Consider the following 18520-nt stretch of genomic DNA (forward strand, 5'->3'; position numbering starts at 1 on the left):
GTCTCCTTGTCATGTTCTATCCTTTGGAACCGCTCATCCATAGAGGATATAACATTTTCCAACATAGAAACTCTTTCTTCTAAGAAGTTAGAGTCCTTACCTCTAGGCTCACTTGAAGAACGTACCTTCTTGCCTCCCCATTGAGAAGGAATAGTATTCCTTCCCCTTTGTGACTCAACATGCTCCATGGTGATATTTGAAGCCATACCCACAAACCACTTGTGCTCCCTCTCGAACCTTGCTCGGATACCAAATTGTCACGGCCTTGGACACACTCCAACGCTACCGTGCCGGCACTCGGACTTACTCAACCTCTTGAGCTAAGACCAAGTCAGCCTAACCCTCAATACTTAGCAAGAAAGCTAAGAACACAAGAGAACACAAGAGAAAGAAAGCTTTGGTGGAAAGAACACTTTATTACTCAAGTGTTGGTTACAAATGATTCACACACCCACACTAACTCTTACCTCCTATTTATAGCCATCCACCTCCTCAATGGATGGTTAGGATTAAATCTAAGCAATGGTCTAGATTAATCATCTAGAACCTTCTTTATAAATATCTATCCTACCACTACTTTCTAAATACTTCTAGATTGTTCCATACAACTCTTCATACTTTTATATCAATCCACACTCTTCTAGAATATTCTATGATCTTCTAAAGTATTCTAGAACCTTCTAGGGTATTTCGGGACCTTCTAGAACATTCTAGAATGTTCCGGAACCATCTAGAGTATTCTCAAATACTCCAGAAAACTATACAAACACTGTTAAATCTAACCTTCTAAAAATTTACCGTGACAATAAGCTAACTAAGACGACAAATGGAACCTTGTGGTGTAAGTCTTCATCTATTCAATCAAACAAATTAAATATATATATATATATATATATATATATATATATATATATATATATATATATATATATATATATATATATATGTTGGTCACAAGTAATTTGGTGAAAGTGGGTTAACAGTTAATTTTTTATTCGAATTCTACTAAAATGAAGTGTTGTTCAACTCTTGTGTTCAACTCTTTTCGGTATATTAATTTTATTTATATTATTCAAAGTAAGACAAAATACTTATTTTAAATGCATTTTTGAGATGTTGAAATCTAAAAGTAAAGTACTTTTTTTTTAACTTGTAATTTTAAAAATAATTTGTTCATTATGTATTTATTACTAGAATTAAAATAAAAGAACTAAATTAGCAAAATAAGGTTTGTAATTACCTTACTAGTTACTAGATATTGAATTGTTACTACTTTTACCAAAATAAAGAGTCACCCTCTGAATTAATAGAAACAGAATTCGCATAATCACAAGTTTGATTTATTAGTTGAAAGTGCCATCATGGCCAATTGAATACTACTACAATGCCATATAGAGCTTTTGCCAAGGTAATAAAGGAGGTAAATTAGACTAATGATTGAGAGTCTTAATTATTCTCCCAATACTTAAAAAAGTAAAAGTTTAAAACTTTAATTTTTGAAAATATCAAAAAAAAATTTACATTTTTTTTTTGAAATTAGAAAGATAATTAAAAAAATGAGTTAGAATGACCAAAAAAAAAAGATGAGTTAGAACTTCCAATTATTTCTCAATAAATTAAGCTTCTCAAGTTAAAATTAATAATAATCCGAGTTTTTTTTTTTTTTTTGGTCAAGAATAATAATCCGAGTTTGAGTTTGGAGGAAAACATTGGACTTCTTTGTGCTAAAGGCTCTTTAGTTTTTAGATTGGGCCATAGGAGTTAAAAGAACTAGTTAGTTATTGGACAATATCTATCTAAATAAGGTAGAACACCTTCTATTAAAAGAAAAATAATATTAACCAAGTTGGGTTGGTCTAGTGGTTAGCTCACTAGTCCGCTTAAGTAAGTGTCGGGGTTCGAATCCCGCCTTGTGCATGCAGCAACCCATTGGCCAGCGGCAAACCCTTAAATGGAGCTCAGTACCGCGACGGATTAGTCCTTGACTTGTCGGGTTGGGGGATACCGTGAAAAACAAAAAAAAAAATCTAAAATTATTCTATCAAACTTGTAATGGTTTTCTTTCTTGTGTGTGAATAGTGGTGTAAAATCCCTTTGCCAATAAAATTCAGTTTCCCTTAGTCATAAATTACGTACTGCACACATGACTTAATAAATAAGAGCATGAAAACAAAAAAGATTCACATTCCTTCCTTACGAAGCTTCTTCACTTCTCGCTGCTACACAAATGAGTTGACAGTTGTGTTACGATCCAGTGAATCGCGTCAACTTTACATTACTTTTACACCGCCTACGTGTCCCTATTTAATTGGTACCACCCTCTCATAAACAAACCTCATCACTATATCACCATATATACACGCTTTTCAGATCTACTCAGATTTCCGTTCCCTTCAAAACAGTTTCTTCTCTCTTTCATCGCAATTTCAATTTTCACTTCACCAATCTCAGATCCACGCATTGTTACTTCCATTCAGTTCATCTTGTAACCAATGGCGAAGAATCCTGCACTCGCAAGATTCTCCGTTCTGGTTATCCTCCTCATTGCTTCATTCTCACTTAACCTCGCTCTCGCTGCCGATTCGCCGCCGGAACCTCTTTCCGACTCGCCTACACCGTCTCCTTCACCCGCACACTCTCCTCCCGAGGACGCTCCTACTCCTGCTCCTTCTCCGCTTAGTTCCCCGCCGGCGCCGACTCCGACTAATCCAGATTCGCCTCCGACACCGTCTCCAGCGAGCACTCCCTCTCCATCTACATCTCCATCTCCATCTCCGTCACCTGCGGAGGCTGCCGACGCCGACGGTGTTAACCGCACTGGCGTGAAAGACGAAGAAAGTAAATCGTCCGGAGGAATGAGTTCCGGAAAGAAGGCAGGGATCGCGTTTGGAGTTATTGCGGCTGCCGGCGTCGTTGTGGTTGGATGCATGGTGTATCGGAAGCGCCGGCAGAACATTGAGCGCTCTCAGTACGGTTATGCAGCAAGGAGAGAGTTTCTGTAGAAGAAACAATGAACTGGATTTTGCGCTTATTGTTTCGATTTGTAGCATTCCACCTCTGTTATTAGCTTTTGGCTCAGGTTATACTATTCATCATCCATATTCTAGGTTATTTTTTATTTTTCGTTTTTCCTTTTCAATTTCATTATTCAGATTCTTCTTGTTTGTTGGTGATATGATACTAATTTTCATTTTGTAGAACAAATTTAAAACTGTTTTTGAGTCTTTGATAATTGGCTATTACATTCTGGTAGAGGTTGTTGTTAATTCCATATCTCTTGAATTTCAGTTATTACTGTAGGAGTAATTTTTATTGCATTTTATTATTGGATTTTATATTATTCGCTATCCATTCAAATAAATAAAGGACTTTCAATTTGAGTAAAAGATTATTCTTCGTTATTATTCATTTACTGGCCCAATTGGTAGTGTTTGCGTGTGTTCTGTATATAAATGTACACCTTTAGAGTTAATATTTAATTTAGTTCTAAACTTATACACAAATCTCAATTTACTGTTTGAAATTTTAATTATTTTTTTAGTTTTTAAACTTTACAAACTGATTCATATTGGTTCATGGATAATTTCTGACAAAAAAAATTAATAAAACACTGACATAGATAATTAAATACTATGCTAAAATGTCGTTATAATTTGGACACTTAAATAATTTAAAAATATCAGATTACATATTTTATGAAAAATATTTTTAATAAATACTATTTATGATATTTTTTTGGATATTGAAGTGTCAAAATTAAAACGATATCGTTTTACAAAATTCAACATGATATTCAACTGTCTACGTGTTTATGCGTCAAAAATTAGCGTCAAAAATTAGCCTAAAAATGAACGTAAGTCACATTTACAAAATTTAAAAACTAAAGAGAGACAATTAAAATTTCAGAAACTAAATTAAAACTCACGTGTAAATTGATCTAAATTAAATATTATCTCTCATATTTAGTTGTATTAATTTTTTTACTTGTTTACTGATTAGAATTTCTTTTTGTGGCCCTGAATTATTTATGCTCATAACTAGGATTTTCAGGTATAATTATAAAGGACGATATGAGAAAATCAGCTAAAATTTATATCAATTGAATAGAAAAAATATTAGGAATACAATTAGCAATAGTAGAATACTTAATTAACCAACTTAAATTAGTCAAATAATTAATTCTATTTACTTATCCGTTTAAATAAAGGTTGGATGTGAATCCTACTTCACGTAAGTGATATTCGTAGAGTTGTATGCTTGGTTCAATTCGCCATGGAATTTCAACTAACGTGAATGAATGATCAATGATAAATACAATTTTGTTTGGTTAAAATAATACTAGCATTTATTATGAGCGATCTAGGCAGTGATTAGAATCAGAAGTAATGGAATAGAAATATGAAATACTATAGCCCAGTTCATAGCTCATAGCTCATGTGTAGCTGTATAGCATTTATTCGAGAATAAACTATACTTTTTGTCTATAAATATTATGATTTTTTTTAAATATTTTAACATTTAATTATATTTAGTTTTAATTTTAAGTTCTTTTATTTGTGTCAAAAATATTTTTAAAGGTTTTTAAAGATAAATTAAATAAATTAAAAGTATTAATAATAAAATTAAATATTAAAATATTATTAAAATAAATAACAAAAATTTAAGAAAAAAGAATATATTTTGCTCCACTTTTTTATTTCCTTTTTTGGCTATGATGGGATAACATTTGAAATTATTAATGTTATTTGTGAGCTATATAAAAGGGATAGCACTTTTTCTTCTTTAACGTGTTCTTAAGACATGTACTAATATTTATCTTTTATATTATTAAAAAATAAAAAGTTTAGTTGATACGTGCTTTTAAATTTATTATTACTTGAAAATTTTAAATAAATATAAAATAAATATATTAAAAATTTAAATTTTTAATATTTTTAATAAAAAATTTAATTTATAATTTTAATTTGTATTCTTAGAGTACAAGACTAAAAATTAAAAAATATAAAAAAATATACCAAATATCTGTAAAAGCGTGCAAATCATTTTTGGCAGAGATGTTATTCCTGATTGAGGTAGTCTCTCTGACTCAAAGTCGCCTTTATGAGAGAATAAATTTACTTGGCTAATTCTAGCTAGTTCCTCATGTTGACTTTTCTTTTGGGGCTTAAAAAAATAAAAAAGAAATAGAGTATTGCTATATGGTGGTGGGAAACTTTAGAAACTTGTATTATATCTCATTGCTCTCAATATATTATAAAAAAAAATGTGCATATAATTTTCCTCAGCACGCCAAATGTGGGTGTCTAAACATAGCACAATTTATTGACTCCAAATGTCTACATTAAATCTAGACATTTTCAAGCATATGTATATTTTCATGCTAATTAACCTAACTTTTTAGGCAGAAACATGTGATGACTCTTAAGTATTTACCCATTTCTCTCTCCCATAAATGCTTTCTTCCCTAAATAGATTTGATTCTGGCGTATAGTTTGACAATATCGGAGTATAGCTTATAATTGAAGCAATATAGTAAAATTAAACATGGTTCTAAAATTAGGCCAACATCTGTTTTCAATCACCATCATACAGGTAAGTAGTATATGCAAAGTGTTAATGCCATAAGATCTAACAATAACTTTGACTAATTTGAAAATTAATGAATAATAATAATTACTTTATTCTATGGTAGGTATATATATATATGCATAACAATGCAGTTACAGGGTATCCCATCCCAATCTTTATTTCGGGTGGCTGTGCTTTATTCCTTATTTCTGATCCTCCCAATTCCCAAGTGCCAACTTTTTATAAGGGGGGAAAGAATGAATCTATTTTATGACAAAAACTTTGATGCTTACATTACCTATGCAACAATGCATGAAAAGTGATTATTAATCAATGAAAAAACAGTTTCAATCCTCTGTTGGAGGGTCTACCCAACGACCATTCTCTTTTATGAGCTCAATCAAGGCATTGGTTGCATGCTCCATTGCAATTCCACGCTTAACCACAGTCTGCAAAAGTGTGGTAAAACACAGTCAATCCTATGGCCAACCTTCATTCAGCATTGGAAGTTGCAAGCTACTTTGTTTTCACTTTTTACCCTTTTTCAGAAGGAGAAGACTCACATGTAGTTATCTTCATATGAAATATTTAGATGAAAACCGTTAAATGATTTGACATGTTTGACTAAATTATTATCTAATGGTTTTCAATTAGCAACTTCGCATGAGGACAACTATATGTGAATTTCCACCTTTTCAGAATCAAGAAAAGGAAAACTTTGAAGTCACCAAGCTACCAATGGTTTGGACACAAAGCAGTGAAAAGTAAAATTTTGAATGCGTTTGGTTTGCGTTTTCATTTCTGTTTTCATAGTAGTGAACATGATATCGACTCATATCTCATCTATTAATTGATGAAACGTAGACCTAATTTAAGTAGGATTTACGACACATCTAAAAGTAAAATACGGTTCGAATAAACACATTGTTTTACAGGTCATATAAACGCATTACATTATTTCTTTTCTTGACTATTAAGTTTTATAGTTGTATGTTGAGGTTAAAGAATATGTTACCTTCCCAACATAGAGATCAATCTTTCCGGGAACACCTCCGACGTAACCGAAGTCTGCATCAGCCATCTCCCCCGGTCCATTTACAATACAACCCATGATTGCAATCTGGTTGTTACATAAGAACATAAGAGTGTGTAAGAATATGTCTCTCATGGTTAGAAATGGAAGTAGAGAGTGGATTATTACCGAAACACCCGGCAAGTGTGATGTCTTCTCCCGAATTTCTGCACTTATTTCTTGAAGATCAAACAAAGTTCTGCCACATGATGGGCATGATACATACTCCTGCAACACAAATTATGCATAAAAACAAAGTTCTGCCTCATGTTTTTCTTAGATCCAATATAAGCTCTTGGAAATGATGCTTTAAAATACATACTGTTTTTGTGTTTCTCATTCTGCAGCCTTGTAGTAAATTGAAAGATGTGTCTCTAAGGAAGTCGAAATCCTTGTCTGGAGCTTCTAAAAGGAGTCCATCACCAAGCCCATCGACCAGAAGTGCTCCGGCATTAGCACCGGCACCAATCACTAAGTCATCCCTGAGAGTTGAAAAGAACTAAAATTTACCATGTTTCTTGCAAGTTAAGTAATTGTAATTTAAGGGTTACCTGTTAATCCCATTTTCAAACTGAATGTGGTGAATGACAGGGAAATTCAGAGAATTGTCTGCTAAATATTCAAATAACCTGTTGCAAATATAAAGTATCAGGATTAGAAGGGTTCTGTGATTCAATAAATTATCACTTCACATAGTTTGCATTTAAGAACTGGAATCATGGACTATGGTTTTCTATTGACCCTAAAATTGAATTTCAGCATGCAAGGCCAGCAAGATATCATGAATTCATTCCTGACCTCCGCGCTGCGTGCACTCTGCTAACTTTGTCCTCCACATGAGGTAGATCATGAAGAAGCATCGTAGGATCAACACCTTTTAGAATTTCAAGTTCTTCAAACGGCTCATCACCACGTACCGACACAACAAAGCGTGTGCCTAACAGGACAACAGTTTACATTAGATCAGACTTGAACTTTGAATTAGAAATGGGAAATACATTATTACTACAGTAAATCACACAGTTAGAACTCCGGCTGTGTCGCACCTGGTGGCAAAAGCTTGTGAGCACCAATAGACAGTTGCTTAAGGTTTACAAGAACCATAGCATTGGGCAATGGCTTTACCAGCTGCTCTGACAGAGGAGTTATAACCCCCATACTTATATCTATCAGTCTTTTGAGAGCTAGCCGCTGATCACAATACCCAAAATGGGAAAAAATGAAATTCCATGTCACTAACAGGATAAACTAACAATGAAGTAAACAGTTTCAAATATAATGAGGCAGAATTAGCGAGTTCTTACAGCATTATGGTCATCAATAGGAGGAAGTTGTCGCAAAAGGATTGAATCAACTGTTGCCAGATCCTGAATACAAAGAGAATACCATGTAATATCTACCTACTAAATAGTAAATACACAAAAAATTCATCTAACAAAAATAAACCTTAAATGGCATGCCAACAACAAGTTTTGCGGCAAGTGACTTGTAGAGTTTCTCTGGGACCTGCAAAAAAATTGGTTAAACAAAAAAGAGGTTTCAGCACAAGCATAGATCCCTTTTTTCTGCACTTAATAACTCCTACTAATAAATAACAGAATATGCTGAGAATGATATGAACATAAACAGTGAGAAATCCAGAGGCTAGAACAAGGGAAGTGCAATCCAAAAAGGTTACCTTCAATTGATCCAAGGAGACTGACATGAGAACAGAACCATCCCGGTGCAAGGCACCTCTATAATCTACCTCTTCTCCCTGTATTAAAATGAAGATTTACTGTTATAAATGCTTTGGTAGTGCTACAAGAATAAATGTAGAAACAATTTCAAAAACTGTGTATATATAAGCTAAGTGATTCACTGAGTTCATATTTAACCTCTTTTTGAACTGGCAATTGTCCCGATCGCCGCTGAAAGTCGAAATAATGTCTATGCTTTTCTTCAAAAGGTTCCTGAAATTAAGAAGTACCATAGAAAGTAGGTTATGAATTTCGGAATGCTATACCGAAGACAACTTAAGCCGAACAAAAACGAGCATTATCTTGAATCATACCACTCCACTCTGGAGTTTAGATGCTTCCATACCAAGGTTGGCCAACCTTCTACATGGATCTATCTCCTCCTCTGGTGGTTCTGTGAGAGAAACTCGAATCGTATCCCCCAATCCATCCTGCACATAGAACAAGGTTTATCAGTGACAGAGATTTAGATTTAAATGGCTTGATCAACACAGTAATGCAACACAAAACAGCAAAAAGGGGCTATATTAGTATGACCTGAAGGAGAGTTCCAATGCCAATTGCAGATTTCATCCTTCCATCCTCGCCTTCACCAGCTTCAGTAACTCCCAAGTGTAACGGATAATCCCAGCCTTGGGCATACATTTCAGATACAAGTAAACGGTATGCTTGGACCATGACAACCGGATTGCTTGCTTTCATAGAAAAAACAAGTTGTGGAAGTCCAACTTTCGGCATATTCTCGCAAACTCAAAAGCAGATTCAACCTGTTCAATCATTACTTAGTATGATTTACATAAAGGAAAGTTGTACATAAAAGGACAAAAAATGAAAATGAAGAATTGGAAAGAAAACTACTCACCATTCCCCTTGGAGAATCTCCATAGTAGCTCATTATACGATCCGAGAGACTACCATGGTTCGTCCCAATCCGCAATGCTCTCCCATATTTCTTACATTTCTCAACCAATGGTGTGAAAACCTAGCATTTGAATATTAAAATAGGGTCAATAATTCGCATTTGAAGCCTAAAAAATTTGAGATAGAACATCATAGATGAGTGGTTTGACCTGTTCTATATGCTCAAGCTCTTTCTGATAGTCTTCTTCAGTGTATATTAGTTTCTCAAATTGGGCCCTTCTATCAGCTGAAAGGTATCATCATCACTTGAATTACGAAACCAAATCTTTTGAAAACAAAAGAACATACTAATGAACAAACAAGCATACCAAAATTTCCAGGGTTGACGCGAATCTTGTCAAAGCATTCGGCAACACGAAGAGCAATAGAAGGGGCAAAATGAATATCAGCAACCAAAGGTATGTTGTAGCTGAAAATGTGAAAGAGACATTTGAACAAACACAACATAGGCATGATGCATCAACATCAAAATTAATAATACTTACTTTTTCTGCACAAGGGAATTCTTAATCTCAAAACATGCATCAGCTTCTTTCTTCCCCTGAACCGTTATCCTCACAAGATCAGCTCCTTTATCTGCTATTTTCATCACCTACCAAACCAACAAAAATTCTTTCACAAAAGAAAGCAAAACAAAAACAAAGAAAGATTAAACAGAAAAGAGGGGTGTGTTGTGTGTAACCTGTTGAACAGTTCCAGAAACATCCTTAGTGTCTGTTGTAGTCATGGTCTGAATTCTTATGGGGTGCTCACTTCCAAGAGCCACATTGCCAACCATCACTGTCCTTGTTTTCCTCCTCACAGTATTATGCAATGACTCACAATACCTTTGCCTAGGAACTGCATTCAAATTCATCATCCATTCAAATTCTTTTACATGCAACATAATACTGTACACTAAAATCAACCACCAAAGTCAGTCTTTAGTATAAAATTCATCTTAAAATACAAATACACATTGAAAATAAATTAAACCACACGTGTATTTATACACAAATACATTTGTCATGGGAATTCGACTATATTTTTACGTTGGTTGTCGAATACCTAACGCAACCCCTCCTTTATCCGGGTTTGGGATCGGTTATGTACCGCAAGCGTAACATAAGCGGAATTTTATACACAAATACATTAATAATTGATTTTGGTGTACAAATAGCATTTTTTTCTGATGAATTCATGTGACTAAAGATGGTTGATTAAAATCATTTGAAGCTTAAAACCCTATTTGACTAAAAGAAACTACTCAATGAGACAAGTCAAAGTAGTTGATAATTGATTTGAATAGAGAGAAAACAAACATAAAACCAAGAACATATGTTTACCTAAAAGAGGGCTTCCTTGTGATGATTGCTGAAGATCAACAATATCTTGGCCACTACTTGATGAGTTCCTTATAACTGAGATCTTTGTTCTTCTAGATTTCATTCTCTTCAAATCAGAAACTCTAACAAAATCCAAACTTTTCACAGACCCCAAACCTGAATGATCATCCTTAGTCTTTAGAGAAGGAAATGAAGGTGGCAGTACCCCAGTAGCAGTAGTAGCCATTGTTGAAGCACAACACAACCTTGATGAAGATGGAGTTCAAACTTGAAAGTCAAATAAATAGATATAGGAATCACAAATATTCAAGTTTCAGCCACATGCAAAAGTTCTCTCTCTATAATATATATAAATGTTTGTGTTGAATTGTTCATACATTTTCAATTGGCTACTTGGGCTGCTACTTTGACAACTTTGTTAATTAATAATAATAATATTAAGAAGAAAATTAAAACTAACAGCATTTGACCATAGAGATAACATATATTTAATGAATTAATGTTGTAACTTGAAGGAAACGGAGGAAGAAAGTGTTGAACGTTGACAAGTACTTCTGAAAAATATGGCTATGGGATTTGAGAGTTCACTGTATCAATTGCCATTGTCATTAGAGGGAAAAAAAAAAAACATTGCATGGGTTATTGAAAACTGACCTGTTAGTGAAGAGAAAATGGACAAAAGTTAGTTTGTTATGACTTAAGCCCTAATTTGGATAAACAGTTTAATTAAGTTTTTTTGATAAAATAATTTAAATAATAAATATTTATATTAAAAGTAATTTATAAATAAATTATTTTGTGTTTAGATTTTTAGTTCTAAAAATACTTATTTTATAAAAATATGATAAAAAGTAGTAGTATTATGAGAGAAGTTATTTTTTTAACTTCTTAATAAATTTTTAAATAGTTTTTTAGAAAGTTGTAATTTGATTTTGAAAATTGCACTAGACATTAATACTACTACTTTTCATAAGTAAAAAACTCAAAAAAGTTACTTCTAAAGCTTTTCAAACGGGCCCTAAAGAGATTCAGACGAAGAGATAGAGATGCCAGAGGCTAAACTAAATTTTTGTATTGTGTTTAATATAAAATATATCAAATGGAATATTATCTTTAGTTTAAGATAAATATAAAGATCGAGGAGTAAATTTAGAATTTAAAAAGTTAATTCAGAATATTTTTAAAAAAATGTTATTATAATTTTAGTTTTTATTTTTTATGTTTTTATTTTTTGAAGATACTGAAAAGATTAAAATTTTTGTACTTAAAACTGAAATTTTAGTTTTAATTTTTGTCACTAAATTGAGTTCTAATTTCTTAATTTTGATTTTAAAAAAATAAACACTACCTAAGAATCTCCATTAAATTTTTGTGTAAAGTTTAGTTCTAGTTAATTATTTATCTAGTTAGTTATTGAAGATAAATGATATTTGATAAATAATTAGATATGATTAACTAAATTAATTAATACATTATATATTAATATTTTAATAAATTTAGATTAATCGAACAGTCAATTTATTAATTTATTTAAATAAATATTAAAAATTTAAATTATATTTTGTATAAACGACAATTCATTAGTTAATAATAAATTCTTAATTAGAGTTCACATTTTTATCATAGAATTGGAGTTGGTACTGGGTAGGCATTAAGCACGTGCTACACGATGTTATGAACTCCAACTAACACCAACACACCCTCATGCCTCAATCTTAGTAAAGTCTTCGTCTTTGTTGTATTTTGGTCAACGGTCTTCATCAATTGTTTTTTAGGTCAAACATTGTACAAAATCCCATTGTTTTATGAGGAGTTATTTCTGACCAAAAACAATATGAATTGTTCCAACGTTGCAACTTAAATATATATAATATTTTATTATATTTATAATATAATTTCAACAGTTCAAACCGTATAATGTATGGTAAAAAAATCGACTTCATGTGAAGTTGATATTGAAAGTCGTTAGATGATTTGACTGATTTGACTAAATTTCTATATAATGATTCTCAGGTATCAATTTCACGTGAAGTCGACGTCACCTGAGTTTTCACCTAATATTATTGGTAGAGTTTAATATTTCTAATCAAGTGTAAATGGTAAAAAAAAAAGAAAGAAAGAAATTATATTTCGATAAATATGACAATGCAAAATATTATATAATTAACAAAAATATTAAAAATATTTTTTACTATCAATAAAATATTAAAATGTCTAAAAGATTCTTTTATATATATATATATATATATATATATATATATATATATATATATATATATATATAAAGCCAACAAAAAGTTAAAATAATGAATTGTTGTATCTTAACATAATTTGGGTATTCATCTTGTCATAGTAAAATATGATTAGACGCCAATCCAACAAAACCGGTGCACGTGTGTTCACTATTTCCACTTTACTTTTACTTTCCTAACCCCTTTTCAACAAAATTTAAATCATCATTATCATATCAAAATTTGAAAATTTGTAGTAGTATAGTGATGGTTTTAGCAAAACTAAAATAAAAGGAATAGATTGCTCATAAGTCATAAGTGATGATGTAATGTTATAATTCAATTTCCTATAATTTAATGTAGAAAGGGTTTGATTTTACTACCCTAATAATGTTATATAATCTTATAATTATTTAAACAAAAATATTCTACATAAACTAAACATTAATTAATATATAGGATAAAGTGCTAAATTAGTCCCCTAGGTTTGGACGTAATTCTGTTTTGGTCCTTAAGGTTTAAATTGTTCTATTTGAATCCAAAAAAGTTTCATTTAGCATCAATTTAGTCCTACAATGAGGTCAAAATTAAATAATTAACAAAATGTCCTACATAACAACAGTTCAAGAACAAAATCGATAATCTGTCGAACAAGTACAATCTCCAGAGACACAAAATCAACCATTGATGCATCAATATATTTATTTATCATTTTCTTTAGTTTTATAGAAAATATTTTATTTATATTATAAAAAATAGTAAATAAATGTATTGATGTATCAATGGTTGATTTTATGCCTCTAGAGCTTGTACTTGTTCTCTAGATTATCGATTTTGTTCTTGTACTGTTGTTATGTAGGACATTTTATTAATTATTTAATTTTAACCTCGCTGTGGGACTAAATTGATGCTAAATGAAACTTTTTTGGATTCAAATAGAATACTTTAAACCTTAAGGACCAAAACAGAATTACGCCCAAACCTAGAGAACCAATTTAGTACTTTACCCTAATATATATTTGTATATATTTATATGTATTAATTCTCACATTTTTTTAAACTAAAACAATTACTAAAATAATCAACTATATCATAATAGAATAGTCAAACTTGCAATAACCGAATAATCATTCTTGTTTAGAATAATATAATAACTTTTCATAAGATATCAAATATATCAAATATGTATTTCTATATGCAATAATTGAGTAGTGACTAATTTTTAGTATATGCATAATATGATTGTTATTTAAAACAGTGGATATAAAGTACAAAAACAAAGTTACTATTGTAAATGCAACAATATATAATTAAATAGAAGTGAAGAACAGAAAATTGCTTTAGAAAAATGCATAATAGAACTCTATTTAGGTTAACTACATCATTACATTTGGTATGAGCTCATCAAAATAATCATCAACTTGTAACACAACAAACATTTTCCTCAATCTTTTGTCTCTCACCCAAAACTACAAAAAAGAAGGCTTGGAAAGCCTTCTGGTTCTAACATTGCTGAAATACTCACTACAAACAGAACAGAACAAAACAAAAACAAATTCTTTGGGAAAGAGAAGCAGCATCTATTTTCTAAGTCAATCTATTTCTAAACCATAAGCTGTACAGTGAAGTTCAGTGTAGATGATGGAGAGCAACAAAGTTTGATTAACTTATACACAATAATTTACTTCCAAATCCAAGAAAAGAAAAGCAATAAGCCCTTAGGAAGAAACCACAAGAATCACAAAAAAATTTCAGCTTTGAGTTGAGTTCTCTTGATCTTGTTCCACAGTTTGATTCTGGTTCGGAGGCACCACCGGACGCGGCGTATTTGCAGGCCGAGGTTGTGTCATCAGTTGTGGACCTTGTTGTTGTTGTTGCCATCTTCTTCTCCATCTAAAGAACTCAACAAGAATAGAACTTCCACTCATAACCACACCGAAACCGGCGAATGTTGCCAGAAGGATTGACAGAACTGCTTGCACATGAACCTGTAGTTGAAAAAGACATCAGAATGCTAGTCTATTGTATTGTTAAAAATAAATTTAGTGCTTGATTCATATATAAGTATATGCATTCAAGGGATTAATCAGAAAAAAAAAAGTTACCACGGAGTAAAATATATGCGCAAAAAGAACCACAAGTGCAAACTGGACAGATGCATAAATCCAGATGAACCTGCTCTTCACTAGAACCAAACAAAAGAGAAAATAAACAAGAGTTGGCATAGATTAGTGAAGATGAACATAGCATCATGAAAAATTGAAGTTGGCATAAAGAAGAAAAGATATGTCATCATGAATCAGAACCATTTAGTGTCAAAAATCCATTAGCATTGGCACATCATTTTAGATGAACAGAACCACCATAAATAACTTTGATTGCTATACACATTTGTAAGGGTTCCAATCAGTTATGCAAATCATGGTGTTCTTCAAAATTTATGTTGATTGCTGACAATATCAATTTTTTTGCAGAACCTACCCATGGTTGATGATGTCATGGAGGAAAGTAGGCCTAGCACACAGGAAAAAGGAAGAGATATGGCGATTGCACCGGTTCCCATTTTCGTGACCTGCAAAGATTCAATAACTTAGCTCATAGAACATTGTAACTTCTTAAGAATTCTGATAGGATTGCTCTTCTTACCAATAACTGCTCAAGAAAACAGAAATAAGCAAGCATGCTGACAATGACAAGCACCGGAACTTCCTGCCATACCCTATTAAGAAAAACAGATAAATTAAGAGTCTGCCTCTGTAGTAATAACTATGGTACATCAAATCCGTTAACAAACATATAACAAGAATGTTCTGATCCATAAAGGAATAGATGGTTTGTTTCATAAGCCAGTTATGATCTTTTGTATCAGATGAAAGTAGCTAGACATGCCTGTATCCGTTTACATCTTCGAGCTGAGTCCTACTTATTCCTGGATTCCGGCCTCGAACACTTTGGATCCGTAATAAAGTGACAGGTAGGTTCTGAACATCCTCCTTGCATACATCACAGGTTCTGTTGCCCTTGATACTAAACCATTTAATTGCACATTCTTGGTGAGCCAGAGCAAGTTCTCCTTTGCAGCTACATTCCAACTTGAAGGTTTCACCTCCTTCACATAAATCAACCAGACAAATCCTACACACAGCCTCTTCTTCAGGTATATCTTCTCCGTCATCATCATCAGCGTCATTAATTTCTGGACCGATTTAAAGCAAGTTAAAAATCCAGACTACAGAGTCCTATTAAGGATTTAACATTCAAAGTTCTACTATTTTTTCACAAGTGCAAATGATGATATACCGGAATTCTTTGTTGGGGATGTGGATGACAATGCATTTCCTTCCTTTACTCGAGGGGTGGTAGGAACAATACGGTAAAATGAATCCATCCTCCTTATGCCTTTATCTTTGTTATTGACAGGCACTGAAAGCGAGCGAGCTATCTTACGCTGCGGCTCTCCTTTCTGCAAAAGAAGGTAACAGATTAAAAGGGTGCCAGAGGAAACACTAAATAAAGAGAACTTAAAAAATATTGCTCTCAAATAATGTTCAATGTAAGTAGCAGGTAATGCATAAATCATTATGTTCTTATTATTACTTACAGAAGATCAAAGACACCTTACAATTATCAAAATCATTTTGAACTTATATCATTGTGATGGTTGAAATCTTACATTTAGAGGACCACCGACACTTCCACCATGAGCAGATTCTGGATTTGAATGTCCCATTTCTCCTAGTGGTAATGATGATGTTCTTTTAATCCTAGGAGTAAATATCTTACTAAGGGATAGTGATCTTGAGATTGATGGCTTTTCGCGATGACCTGAAGAGGAACCTTCTTGTGCTGAAGTAGTACCCTTTTCAGTATCCGTTGGTGGCCGATACCTGAAGCTCAATTTCGGTAGAATGCTTCTTATGGATGATCTGCCTTTTGAAGCTGAAGGCCCTGGAGAAGTATGCATAGGAGCATCGACCGAGCGAGAAGATATGAGAAAGTTCACTCTCTTTGGGGTGGGAGTGGGACTTGGTGTCATTGGCATTTTGATTGCCACATAATCTTGGGAGCATTCTTCTGGAGTTCTTGAGGGAATTTCTAGGAGAAGATTCTGTCGCTTCCTTGGAGGAACATGCATGGTTTCTTCGGTTATCCCCATTGGATCATCAACCTATCAAGATGACATAGGAATTTGATAAAATCGGTCATGTGAACATCGAAGTACAACTGAACAGTCTGAACTACATTGCTGCAAACATGTAAACAGAAATTACAAACTACATTGCTGCACACTAACCCGGAATCACTACATCATCATAACCTCAAGAATCAGTAATTGTTGTGCCCTTTTCTATTATAAGCACAACAACTTGGAAGAAAATCCCACTTTCAAAACAACATTCAATACCATTAAAGATAAAGACACACCATCTCAAAATCAAAGTGCAAAGAAATATTCTGAGCAATCTAGCAAAAGGTTCAAACAGACACAAGCCACGGGGTAAGTTAATTAATGCTTTTAGAGTGATGAATTCTTCTTTAATTTAGTAATTAGGAGAAAAACTGAAGGATACTCAAACTGAACTCAGCTTTCATCCACAGCACAAGCATAAGGAAGAACAGCCAAGGCAATTAACAGGAATAAGATTCACACTATCAAAGATACTAAATCTTATAATATCCCTCAAATAAAATTAAATCAGACTAATCCAGCTCCGAGTGCTATAAATAGAAAAACTAAACCTATTATAACATAAAACAAAAAAAAGGAAACTTTGCAACCATAACTAATTAGTTCTAGTATTAGGATCATGTCTATGATGTATCAAACAAAAACACTACACATGACTTTGAAAAACAAAATCTCAGTCTGAGGAATCATCAACTAAACTAAACATAACATAAAAACAAATAGAAGGTGAAAGAAAAGCACCAACAGATGACATGGATAATCATAGAAAAACAAGAGAAATCAGAAGAAAAAAGAAGAAAGGAGGGAAAAAATAAAAAAATCAACAAAGAAGCCAACAATCATGAAAGGCAGAGAATCAGAAGCAGAACCTGTTCTTCTGCAATAGTAATACCTTTTGAGCTGGCAGAGAAACTGTTCTTCTGCAAGAAGCTGCTGCATCAGCATCAGCATCAGCATGTTGTTGTTCATGTCCACCCAAAGTCAGAGACTTTTCCTGAGAACTCATCTTACTGAACCAGAAAAGAATAACCCCAGAACTTGGATTTCCGAAACCGAGCGAAAAAAACAAACTTTTCTTCAAGAGTAGAAGAAGGAAGCAATCATGTGAATAAAGGAGAGGAAGTAAGTCAATGGGTCAGTGATTAATGATGAAAGATGAAGTGAGAGAGTGTATAGGAAGAGAAATAGGAAGCATTTATGAGAAGAAGAAGAAGAAGAAGAAGAAGAAGGAGGGTGAGTGAATGGTGGGGAAGCCTTGTTGGCCTACTCACACTATCTTTCCATTACTCACAGTTCCTTCCTTTCTTCGTTCTTCAATTCAATGCGCGCGGACACACTACCTTTTTTTCTTGTTCTAATCCGAAATTAAGAAAAAGAAAAAAGTATCTGAAATATTAAAAAATAATAATAATAAATAAGTCTTTAATCTTTTAAGTCTTCAAACATTTAAGTTTTTAAAAATTTTAAAATATATT

The 18520-nt window shown here is 32.7% G+C and overlaps 3 protein-coding genes across 3 annotated transcripts; 1 reads left to right on the top strand and 2 right to left on the bottom strand.

The window, feature by feature from the left end:
- The first annotated feature begins 2334 nt into the window (after positions 1-2334).
- On the top strand, positions 2335-3340 carry LOC130967959 (classical arabinogalactan protein 9). Its single transcript, XM_057893020.1, has one exon. The coding sequence runs from the start codon at positions 2493-2495 to the stop codon at positions 3000-3002; it is 510 nt and encodes a 169-aa protein (XP_057749003.1). The 5' UTR covers positions 2335-2492; the 3' UTR covers positions 3003-3340.
- A 2316-nt stretch (positions 3341-5656) lies between these two features.
- LOC130968327 (4-hydroxy-3-methylbut-2-en-1-yl diphosphate synthase (ferredoxin), chloroplastic-like) lies at positions 5657-11021 on the bottom strand. The gene is given in 20 exon segments (XM_057893531.1): positions 5657-6017; positions 6584-6688; positions 6770-6868; positions 6963-7122; positions 7192-7269; positions 7439-7577; positions 7687-7831; positions 7945-8007; positions 8087-8146; positions 8319-8396; positions 8518-8592; positions 8694-8810; positions 8917-9092; positions 9095-9146; positions 9242-9361; positions 9450-9526; positions 9609-9709; positions 9786-9892; positions 9983-10140; positions 10626-11021. Coding segments are annotated over 20 exon segments (2238 nt in total). The 5' UTR covers positions 10852-11021; the 3' UTR covers positions 5657-5915.
- Positions 11022-14191: 3170 nt separating this feature from the next.
- Positions 14192-18371, bottom strand: LOC130969080 (uncharacterized). The gene is made up of 8 exons (XM_057894659.1): positions 17938-18371; positions 16530-17024; positions 16157-16319; positions 15746-16052; positions 15503-15575; positions 15338-15428; positions 14962-15041; positions 14192-14844 (listed from the first exon to the last, which is right to left on the bottom strand). Exons 1-8 carry the CDS (start codon positions 18049-18051, stop codon positions 14608-14610), a joined length of 1560 nt encoding a protein of 519 aa, XP_057750642.1. The 5' UTR covers positions 18052-18371; the 3' UTR covers positions 14192-14607.
- Between the last annotated feature and the right edge of the window lie 149 nt (positions 18372-18520).

The sequence above is a fragment of the Arachis stenosperma genome, chromosome 3, assembly GCF_014773155.1.
Source record: "Arachis stenosperma cultivar V10309 chromosome 3, arast.V10309.gnm1.PFL2, whole genome shotgun sequence".
Lineage (NCBI taxonomy): Eukaryota > Viridiplantae > Streptophyta > Magnoliopsida > Fabales > Fabaceae > Arachis > Arachis stenosperma.